Source organism: Styela clava, chromosome 2, assembly GCF_964204865.1.
Source record: "Styela clava chromosome 2, kaStyClav1.hap1.2, whole genome shotgun sequence".
NCBI classification, from domain to species: Eukaryota; Metazoa; Chordata; class Ascidiacea; order Stolidobranchia; family Styelidae; genus Styela; species Styela clava.
The window spans coordinates 17,451,206-17,463,524 of NC_135251.1; the positions used below are offsets into that span (position 1 = coordinate 17,451,206).

The 12,319-nt window shown below is 34.8% G+C and overlaps 1 protein-coding gene across 1 annotated transcript; it reads right to left on the reverse strand.

Annotated features, from left to right (window-relative positions):
- Positions 1-1,856: 1,856 nt before the first annotated feature.
- On the reverse strand, positions 1,857-10,695 carry LOC120336274 (uncharacterized). The gene is made up of 10 exons (XM_039403919.2): positions 10,100-10,695; positions 9,521-9,629; positions 7,784-7,866; positions 7,310-7,476; positions 6,594-6,725; positions 5,086-5,171; positions 4,676-4,783; positions 3,620-3,721; positions 3,183-3,280; positions 1,857-2,784 (listed from the first exon to the last, which is right to left on the reverse strand). The coding sequence occupies exons 1-10, from the start codon at positions 10,250-10,252 to the stop codon at positions 2,659-2,661; spliced, it is 1,164 nt and encodes a 387-aa protein (XP_039259853.2). The 5' UTR covers positions 10,253-10,695; the 3' UTR covers positions 1,857-2,658.
- Positions 10,696-12,319: the final 1,624 nt, after the last annotated feature.

The window sequence follows — 12,319 nt, forward strand, 5'->3', positions numbered from 1 at the left end:
TAGTATTCTTTAAAACAGCATACAAATTCTATGGAATGAAATCATACACAAAAGCTCATCAAAAACCTATAGCTCAATAAACAAGTGGAATTTGATGCATGTTCGCAAAAATGTGCGCGTTACTACGTACAACCGAAGCACGCAGGAAAATGTATGTGATGTACTAGTGATCAAAATGTTTGACTCAACTATGTTGGCATAACAGGTGCACATCTCGGTTTCGCATACGCATACCTTCTATCTCCACAAGGATATATTAATTTGGCCAAAGCCAATGCTGCACCTGAAAGGTTCCGGTTCTTCCAAAAGAAAACACGTTACACATCGTTAGATACCAGTCGATGGTTTTGCATGGCCTTGTTCGGAGTGAAAGACGAGGTCGAATATTCCAATCCATTTCAACTAATACAATATTTCCTAAGTCCCTAAGCTTTAAGAAGGAAAACGAAATGCCCGCAGCAACACAAATATAGTCTGACGAGCGCAAAAGAAAATGGCTAGATGCTGTCGATAGATCTTGGCTTATATTAGTGAAATAAACTACCATTAATCTGCTAAAATTGAATTTCTGACATTGTAAGGAAATGGAATGTTACTATGTATTCAAAACTAACCCATGTAGTTATGAAATAATTGTTTTTAACGAAAAGGTGCTCCCTAAGCATTCGTACCAAGATGGCGCACAACCTGAACATTGCATGTGTACCAGGTTAGGATTCAGGTTGTGCGTCATCTTTGTACGTATACTTGAAATCCATTAAAAAAAAATTGCTCAACATTATATACTCCACACCCACCTGGGTATCATTATTTATGTCATCGACATTATATCTAAACAATAAAAAAAACTTTATGTCCCAAAACAATGTTAAGGTCCGATTCTGCCGGACTATTAGTTTTACAATGCCAATGACACTGAAGTCTTTAAGTGAATGTCCCGGTTGGCTGAAATGGGCACTAAATCTTTGTTTTGGGTTTTAATACTTCTGATATGTTCAGTTATTCTATATTCTAGATGTCATCCCGTTTCTCTTATGTATTGCATGCCACACTTTTTGCAGCTTATAAAGTATATGACATTCTCCGAGTTGCAAGTAATTTTCTGATTAATTTTCATTTCTACGTTCTTGTGTCTGCTTGGTGCAATTTTTCTTTCTTCGGAATGTTGGCAAGTGCTGCATTACTTCCTGCCACATTAGAAAAATCCAGGATTTATTTTGACTGGTGTTTCTGATCTCAATCTTGCTCTGACTAATCTGTCTTTTAGAGTAGGCACTTGCGGTAAGATAGTCTTGGTGGTTTGGGGAAAATTTTTTTTAGTCTTTCGTTGTTGTCCAGAATATATTGGTGATCTGAAAAGATTTTTCGGATATTTGGTTGGGTCGGGCGATAACTTGTGATGATGGTGTGGCTGTTTGGGCGCCTGTTGACCGCCAAGTAGAAAAAAAACAGACACATGAAAAGTTCCAAACTTATATTGGAAATATAAAGCACTAGATTTATATAAATATATATAATTCTTAAGATCCAGGAAATAAAGTGATAAATATAAATAAAAAATAATTTTATGTATATCGTAATTTTGTCACTACGAGCAGATTTATTTGGCGCCAAAAATCATTTTGAGCTGTAACTACTTGCTGAATCTATAAATAACCTCTATCGTCAAACATGAACCACTTTTGTGCCAAAAACATCGCCATCTTCTTCAATTCTAATTATCGTCAGCGGGATCAGATGTAAGACTCCATTGACCATTCTGTTAATAGGCCTATCGCAGCTGCGTGCTTTTGTTGGAAATTCGATCAATAACTGCTAACGCCCCTAAAAAATTTTCCAAAAAACAGCAGCAACACTTTATTAATTGAATTTTTCTTTATTAAAACCGTACAGTACATTAAAATCCAACGAACGCATGTGACGATATATAACATCAATACAGAACTAGTGTCATACAGGTGATGAAATCAAGGTGCGGATCATGATAAAATATACATATTCATACACAAAATTCACCCATGATGAGTAATAATGGGAGAAGTCCATATAAAAACAAACGTGTGTTTGTGACGTCATAAATAGATTTCACTTCTATACAGTAAGCAGAGGAAGTAAAATCGTCAGAATTTACCAACTATAGAGTTGATCAGACACAGTTAGGTATGTCTAAAACAACCCACATAGGCTTTGGCCGCAAATTGCAAGATTTCCTGTTATAAAAAATTAAAAACAGAAATGACTGCGCTGCGATATAATGAATGGCAGTCGACATTGGCAAGCAGGCGTATAGATGAGGTAGGCGCAAACAACGTTGAGTGTAATACAGTGTAAAAATAGGCAATTTCCAGGCCAAAGGCTGGAGACAACAAAAGGTGTTTCTGGGGCAAAGCAGCACATCGTTTCCCAATAATAAAAAAATAAAACAGCATAAACAAAAACTAACATTTACAGAATGAAACCTTGTTTTATATAAAATAAAATCATAAAATTACACAGTTTCAAATATACATGCTTTCCTGACTTTTCCTTTGCAGTGATGCGGATTGGATCAGATAAACGCCAGTTACTTCAAAATAATCTCGTTGAAAAATAAAGAATAAACAAAAAATTGTCAAGAAAAAACACCTGGTTGCAAGACCTTAAACTAAATAAAGGGTTTCACTCCATAAGTTGGTTTCTTATTTGTTTCAAAGATGTTAAAATCTCCTGTTTTCGTAACATCTTAGCTTTTTGCTCAGAATCTAAAACTTCTCCTAAAGCAGATTTCTTTTCCAAAGCATCTATCTGAAAGAACACGAAAATTGGCTTGTAAAGTATGATAACGCAGTCAGCATTTCACTTTGTAAACTTTTAAAATAGAGCAATATATGGAATTATGAAACACCACTGCGAACACTAAGAAGCATTTAGTTATGCTCTATCTAGAATAGCAATTCGTATTACTAAACCACCAAAATAATTCATAATCATATAATAATGCATAAACGACACAAAATCATCAGTAACGAAAAAGGGTAAAATTTTCAGATTAAAACTCCATATACATACAGAATGAAATTGGTGCAGAGAAAATTATAAGCGGTAACACCGGGTACATACTCTCATTTAATCTGAAAAACAGCACAACAAAAATTTATTCCTATCATTTTAGATTTAAATCATGAGATGTGTCATAAACCTACCTGCTTCAATAACTTGATTAATTTTCTTTCTTGTTTCACCAACTCATCATTTCCCCAGTTTGTATCTTCTGCCGCTGATGAACCACTGTCTTCAACACCTTGATAAAATTTGAGATTAGTAAATGTTAAATAAACTTGATAGAACCTTATATGATTCAGTCTAACAGCAACAGATACAATGCGCATATACATGAATTAGTGGTCTCTGACCATTCTTCGATAGTTTAAGTCTTGGCTAAAACTAGAAAAGCATTTTTACATTTCAGCCTTTACACATTTTTATACCATATTACATCAACTGGTATGCATATGGTTATGGAATAGAAATTCGTGCATAACAATATGGAGGGTGTGTTAATAAAACAGTTGAGATCACTGATTTTGAATGAACCAATTCTGAAATACTTGAATATTTTATTTTTAGTACACATACTTACCATTGCTATTTGGAGTTAAAGGAGTGACTTTGTTGGTGAAAGATTCTATGTTAGACGAAGTAGAATGCATATTTGATTGGAATTGTCGTCCCCGGCCGAAAGCTGAATACACAAAGACGTTAAAACCATAAATGCAATTTCTGTAGAACAGTGGTTTTCACCTTCTTGGTGAAGCGAAACCTCAATTTCAGGGGCATTTCAGAGGCAAAAAACTTCTGTGCAATTGATTATATTTTGATTACAAGATTACATTCGTTATCATTAAATATGCCAATTAATGAAAGGTAAAAACAACATTTTGCTGCGAAACACCTGTAGGTGTTTCACAGAACACCAGTGAGACATACATATACTAATATACCTATCATGTATTTCATGATATTCAAACAATATACTTATAAAGTGATACCTCAATGGTCGAACGACTTGATAATTGAACAATTTGATAGTCGACCAAAAAATTCTAGTCCAAAATGCCGCCCTACAAATTGTTTTATGTTTTTATCTTTATTATGTACACATTTAAATAATTATTGCTATTTTTGTTATACCAAAATGCCGCCGTACAAATTGTTTTATGTTTTTATCTTTATTATGTACACATTTAAATCTTTATTGTTATTTCGGTACACATTTTGATATATTTCAAAATGAGTACGAACAAAATAAAATAACTACCATTGTTTCTCATAACAAAATAAGTTTCAGTACTCCAACAACAATCCAGTACGAATTAGGTTCTACCACCAAAGTGTAAAAAAGACACTCAGGGATTTGAATGTCAAAAGTTTGTTACTCTGGACTTAATCTTTTTTTTCTAAAAACTCTGATTTTAACATGTTCAAACATCCCTGCTAATACTGGTAACATGGAAGTGATGGAACAAAGCATCATACACAGTTAGAAACACGACACACAATATTTTTTATTTTACTCATTTGGTGGCTTATCTTCGTAGGAATAAAATTGACATGAGTAAATAATTTTCTGATGCCATCTTTGTTTTCTAATTTGCCATAATAAAGCATATTCATATCAAAATAATACATGACCTACCATGATTAATTTCTTTAGTATTATTGAATCCATTTGGAGGCTGAACACCAACTCTTGGTTCTCCTGTCCCATTTTGCATTTCCCGAAAATGACGACCTCTGCCAATTGCTGTAATAAATTTAGTGACTTTTAAAGATATAATTTTTTTTTTCATCTTATTCAAGCAGCTTTATTTGTCGCATGTTAAAAACATGTTCGTAATCTTATGTGTACAGTATTAGACCTGGCACTGTAAAGTCACGCAACGGCCATACATATGCAATTCAAAGTATTGAAATGAGTGACTTCATACCTAAGTACCTCAACATGGATGGGGTTGTGCTGGTTAAGTTGTTTTTAGAAACCCCCTCTTAAGATATGCACACAAATAAAGAATTTATGCCAAAATGTATTGTTATAAATGAACTTACCATGTGAAAATTTTGGTTGCATATTAAAATTTGCTGCTAGTCTTGGTTTCTGTTTCGTAAGTTTAGGAGGTAACTTTATGTCCGAACTGAAAAATAATGAAAGGAAATGATGGCTTGATATAATCAGCATAGTCTAACATTTTTGAAAGTTAAAAGATCACAGGTTGAATCTCGGTTAGTCTATCCAATATTCATCCTTTGCCAATTGCCACGAATCCACTCAAGATGTAACGAGATTATAGGTTAGATGAAAGTGTGTGTAGTGCAGGGGTGGCCAACCTTTCACATACCATGCGCCACGTTTTAAACATAATGTTTCAGATGCGCCGTAAATCTTTTGTATTCCCAAGCCTAATGTCCGCTTCTTGTTGAAATTATATAAATTTATAATACACACACGTATATGTATAGTTAACTCAAAGAAAATTCCCGTATCTACGCAAAAATTCGAGCAATTTACGATAAACAGATTACGATTGATTACGAAACAAGGAACCATTGTGACGCCATGCTTCAAGTAAAAACTACAGCCTTCGTTAAAGTAGGAGTAATACGCATTCTGCCTTATGAGCATTAGGCAATAAAGCTGTTTTTAACAACGAAGAGAAAAAAGTACGATTAAGAAGCTGTTTGGCCCAGCGTCGCGTGATTTTACTCCAGGCTTCTTCGAGATTAGTACTTGCGTCACAGCAAGCGATTTTACGCTTTGCTTTTGTTGAAAACGGTCATTTGAAGTTTGGATGAAAAAGATGGTATTTAGGGGTCATTTTCAGCATGTTGTGGGTTGATTTATAATAAATTTTTTAGGCTTGGGCAATTCAACTGGTTGTTCAATGGTTATTGGGAGATATTTGGGAAGTCTGGGCAATGGAAAATCCATGTTTCAAGCTGATAAATGACGATTTTCTATTTTTCCAGACGTTCTAAATTTTTTACTTCAGTAGGGAAAAAAGAGTAAATTTTACTAACTTTTGTTAAAAGTCTAGAATGAATGTCATAAAGTCCGTCCAAAAGCTAACGTCGATAATCGCCTGTTGTTTCTAATTCCAACAAGCCGTAAATGGGCGACGTGGAGTAAGGAGAATAGATTTTGGGTACAATCAAAAGTCACCATGTAAATCGCAAAAAAACGGCTTGGCGTGGAGAAGCCAAGTGCAATTAACAATTTTGGCATGGAAGGGTTAAAGATGCAATGCGCCACCTCTAATCATGCAATGCGCCACGTTTGGCGCATGCGCCATAGGTTGGCCACCCCTGGTGTAGTGTGTACCCATATAGAGGTAACTAATTTTGTTCGCCTACTTTACATCAAGTTATGTAAAGAGACTGAAACATATGGGCTGGGCCACAGGGGGTATATTCACTTGGCTAACACAGACAGTCCTCGAACTGCTAACCCTAACTTGGTACACACACAACGGGAGTATCCAAAATTGAAATGGGTTGAAAATGGAGCATGTCATTCCTGGCTAACAACTATTTTCTGCATGGAATGAATATGTTCATACCTATCACCCCTCGCATGATTGTGATTGGTTAATGAAGAAGGATGTGCCACAGATTTTAAAAATACTGGATGATTTCCCTGATCCGAAGTATCAAAGTAAGGTCGACGCACTCGCTGATCAACATTCATTTGTCTAAAAACACAAGACATCACCATAATATATAAAAATATGTGGTGTTATATTCTATTAAAATAAAACTTTGAAACATATATTCTTACATTTACATAAGAACACAGTGGCCATATTGCAAAGAATTTTGCCTTTTAACTGACGAAACAGTAGACTATATTCACATATACCCTCTCGTTTTACATTTTAGAGGCTTTTAACATGGCATTCTGTAGCTCAAGAGACTATTTATTTTGGCTTATTTCAGAATTTTTGAAATATTATATTGTATACACCATGATAAAAAACATTGAACATTATTGTACAAGTTTTTCCTGGTATGAATAATAACAATGTAGTTGTGAGTGCATACACATACACTTACACTTGTAATTACTGGTCAATCATAAAATTCTCACAAAATTGTACACTATGTATCTTAATTTTGTGAAATGTGCCTGCCGCCTCATGAAAATTTATGCTAAAAGTAGGCTAGCCAACTATCAAAACGTCAGCCCATACAGATCAGATATGTGATGTTAATTAAAGTTATTCATTTCATATTTAGATGGATGGAATTTTCCAGCAATAACATTTATAAAACATACGCTTCTTGACGCATTCTTTCTTTCATCTGCTTGATAGCCTCTCTGCGTTTATTCACACCAGAACCTTGTCCTGAACTTTTATAGAATGAAGCAATGTGTTGTGAATGTCCAGACGAGAAAGGATCAAAAGTTGGGAATTCTTCAGATGATTTTATATTCCGGGCAATCTGCAAAAGATGCAAATAGTTTGAGGACGAATAATTACAGTACTATGGTGTTAAGGTAGTAGATCTGTGCATATCAGCTGTAGCAGGAATAAACTTGACCATTCTAAGATATTCCCGTCTTGTTGCACACTAATATACGTTTATCTTGAATGGTAAAGTACAAATATTTCTAAAAGATCATTCAAAATACTTAAATTGAAATAACTATATGTAAGTTATAGCTAACTTATAATGAATGTTTAAAATCTGATGACACGTCAACACATAACTCAAAAACACATTGTTCATACACCACAGAAATAAATACCTCCTGGTCCCAGTCTTCATCATCTCCAAAATTCAACGGTTCAGAAGAAACTGTCAACTGATCATTTGACAGTTCTAATCGGTCTGTGAAATGGAAGTTTCAATTTGTGTAAATATGTATCCAGTTATTTATTTATTTGCTGGGATAACATGTGGCTCGACTTGACTCATAACTCTCGATTGAAAGACTAACGACCCAACACCGATTTCAAGCACATTGTTTTGCGACAGAATCAATCTACCGTAATTGATCATTCAACAATATGGTAAACAATATCCTTAGAAAAAAACTCAATTTACCGGGTTCGCTTTCAAAGACTAGTTGAAATGCCTAACAGCAGTCAGTCAAAATGTTAATTTTCTAATATTTGATGAAAGGGAATATAGATAAATTAAATCAATTACGGTATTCATGTTGATTGACACATGGCTACATATTGGAAAATTACAAAATTAGCAATTTGCAGATGAAACCTTTTCAACCAAGTGTGAATATATGAGAGCTAGCAAAAGAGTGTAAAAAATCAGTAATCAGTAGTTTATTTTCTCACCATACTAAATGCACACTTGATATATAAATTGCAATAAATAAATAAAAAGGCATTTCAGGGTGAGGGGAGCCGCGAGAAACCAAATTTGGTTATCGAGCAGCGGCACCCATAAGCAAGTCTAACAAGGAAATAATAACAAAAAAAAAAAGTCGAACTGTGTATATACAGTATCATATATACGTTAATTTGAAAATAAATATAAATACGTCAAGGCATTCCAACCAGGTATGCCCAGTAATCTCGCGTTTCAACAACAACAAAACAAGAAACGACTCCGTGCACCAATTATCTAAGTAGCCATGACGATAGCTGCAAAGTAACAATGGTACCATTGTGAAGTGACTGTGGTCGTATGTAGAACATTGTATGGTGCAGGGCTACAGTTGTTTAGGTATCAATGGTAAAATGAAGTTTCACGAACAGGAAGCCTACCAGTAGTATGGTATGCATGCAACTGTAGTACTGGTAGTCATAAATAATTTTACCTTTTATGGTAAGAAAATTGAACTTCAGTGTGTAACTGGAAGGCACATGATCAATGAATAAATGGTATTCTACAAGATCAAGGTAGGATTAAATTTCATGTGGAACTAACCACTTCATACAGAACATGGAAAAAGCAAAGGTAGGTAGATTGATAAAAATCTAATGTCAGTCAGTTTATGACATAACGATGCCAAATGTACAAAGATAAAAAAAAAAAAAATTACAATCGAATATGGTTTAACATTAAAATGATGTTATTGAGGGTGCCAGAGACCAAGATCTTAGTAACTTAGATCAGGCTAAAATATTACCAATATATAACTGACTATATTACATGACATCACAGTGCATGAACTATGCATGGTTTCTTCTTACATGATATCCTCTCATTCACATAAAAAATAACTTTTATAATAATAAGGGCAAAAAGCTGAGACAAAGAGAGACATAATTATATCGTTTTCAGCCAATTACTGAACAATAACAAAATAAAGAGCCCAAGAGTTTATCATACAAGGTAAGGTAACGCTTTATTAATCGCGAGATCTTTAATAGGCATTCGGAAATCTTCATATCTGGCTGCAGAGTAGCCTACAAATTAAGTACATTGGAATAGAGGGCATAGGTCTCAAGTACCTTCAGTAGAGATTCCCAAAACTCGATGTACTTCAATGGGTCTATTTAAATATTTTATATCTCACCAAGACTGTTGAGTTCAAGCTCGACTAATTTTCTGTCTGGGCATATACTGGTGTGGTGTCGTATATCTGGCTTCAGCACAATATGCCTTGCATTGAATGGACATGTTTCCTGGAATCAAAGAAACAACGATTGAAATTGTATGGTTGATTCAAAGCACGATCAACAGATCACAATTGAACAAAAATGGGCATGGAGGGTGAATCTGTGAATTTTGAGCCATGATTATTAAACAATGTTCTAGCAGTATCTACAAAATCATTGAGATTCAAATTTATGAACAGCCGATGATGGCATGAAATGTTGAAAAAGTCTATTCACTCAAATATTAGTTCAGTAGGATATTTAAAAATCAAAGTCCATGTTGAAGGTGCAAGTAGCCTACTGAAATAGGTGAACATCACTGACATTTTAGTACAGTACCGTAGTACCTTACCGGTACGTAAGCTACCGGTATTACAATACTAAATTGGGGATTGTAAGATACACAGATACAATTCTGTAATTAATATATCTGTATAGTTTAACAGTATAATCTTAGAGATATAATGAAATGTAAAGGAAGCTATACCGGTACTAACCGTTTCAATGTGAGGATGATTTTTCCGGCATTTGATAATATGATAGACAAACCTCTTTGCCGATATTCGATGTATGGGGTCGAATGGACAAACAAAGAGTTCATCCTTGTCAGTTGTCTGCTGGGTGACCTGACTGACGCCTACGAAATCCATTTTGAAGTCGGCAGACTAGTGACAACAATTCCCAAATTCAAAGATCAGGTAGTACAGTACAGCAGTAGTATAGCGAGAGAACTAATAATCTAGCCTCGTTAAATTACTGTATACCGGTAGTTCATAAAAGAATAAGAAATACCGTACTACTGTACTATTAGGCAGCCAAGCACTACGAAACGCAGCAACGCTTCCACAATATTTGTGCCCCAGTTTGAACAAAACACAACGGTTCCGCGGAATAAATTACAACAAAAAACTATTCACTGTATGCAAATTCAGACAGTTATTGTATGCACAAATTTAATTAAAAAGATGAAAGAACTTGAACACAAAAGATTAAAGAGGTTACAAGCGGATTGATGTCTTTAATGGGGTTCGCAGTACAAAAAGAGAAGAAATCGTAATTGCTCCAAGTTCTATCTAATGGACGCCATTGCAATATTTTCGGTGCTTATTTCAAGAGTGGTTTCGCCAGTTGGCGCCTGTAAAATTGGGTATTAGTTTCAAACCCTCATTCTGCATAGCATTCAACAATCTGTTTTTAGAAGTACTGGTACCGGTGAATAATTTTGGCCTAGTTTATCACCGCTTTTTCTACACTAATTTTCGATTACTGCAATTGGACCGTAAATATATACTACTACGATTAAACTGAAACTCCTAAGATGACAAAGTGAACGTTTCGAATTTCTATTCGAAAAACTTCATCAGGGCATGATATGAAGAGTACACTATCGTATATATATAGAGTAGAAAAATAAAAAAGGTAGTAAAAATTAAACGGCGTGAAAAATGAAAAAAAAGGGACAATATGATAATAGATCCGAGTGAATAAGCGCAAGTTCAAACAATTACGCGACTATCTAAACAATGATTTATATACATGCGGGAACAATGTAGTTTCCTTATCGTTCATTGAATTTTTCTCTTTGTTGATATGATAAGATTCGAGAAATAGTCTTTTTCTGTAGTGAATTTCATGTTCCAATATCCTGCTGTTATCCCAATCAATGTTGTGATCAGTAGAAAGGGCATGTTTCGAAAGGGCCGATTTTTCAAATTTATTTTGTTTTACATCATGCTGATGTTCTTTTCTTCTAGTTTCTAGACTTCGTTTCGTTTCTCCAATGTAAATAGAGCAACAATCAACGAATGGGATTGCATATACCACGCCGTTTTTCTTATTGGGCCTTTCGAAACATGCCCTTTCTATTGACCACAACATTGATTGGGATAACAGCAGGATATTGGAACATGAAATTCACTACAGAAAAAAACTATTTCTCGAATCTTATCATATCAACAAAGAGAAAAATTCAATGAACGATAAGGAAACTACATTGTACCCGCATGTATATAAATCATTGTTTAGATAGTCGCGTAATTGTTTGAACTTGCGCTTATTCGCTCGGATCTATTATCATATTGTCCCTTTTTTTCAGTTTTTTGTAGCGGTCATGATTCTAAACGGTGACCGCTATTATTATAACTAAACTGGCAACGGTAACTTAGGGCATTGAACCCTGACCATTTTGGTGTTGGCGGGATCTCTTTCGGCGTGAGCCGCTTGGAGGTAGGACGTATAAATTTGTATCTTAATCAATCGGGGGACCTTTGGTATTATTAATTAGGCGTAGTTTAAATTTACATCATATAATTCTATTTTCCTGTTTCATATAGTTATTATTGGTCCCTCCTGTGTAATAGCACTGTATTTTACCGGATTACTGTTTGACAACTATTTCATCATTATTTGACTACTATTTTGACTCAACAATAAACATCTTTGGACAATCGTTTCGAACTTTGAAAGGAACTCAGACAGAACCGCGTCATCAAAAATAAAGTGCCTGTACGATCTATTTATTCCAATCACCCTAACGAGCACATCGCCATCGTATGGTGCTGAGCCGTTATAGTAAAATACATATCTCTCGGGAGGACATTGTCAAAATCTGCAAGTGTTGCAGTAAAGTATTGTGGGGTGTACCCACAGACCCAACACATTGTCAAAGTCTGCAAGTGTTGCAGCAAAACGTCATATAATCAGTAATTTGTGCTGCT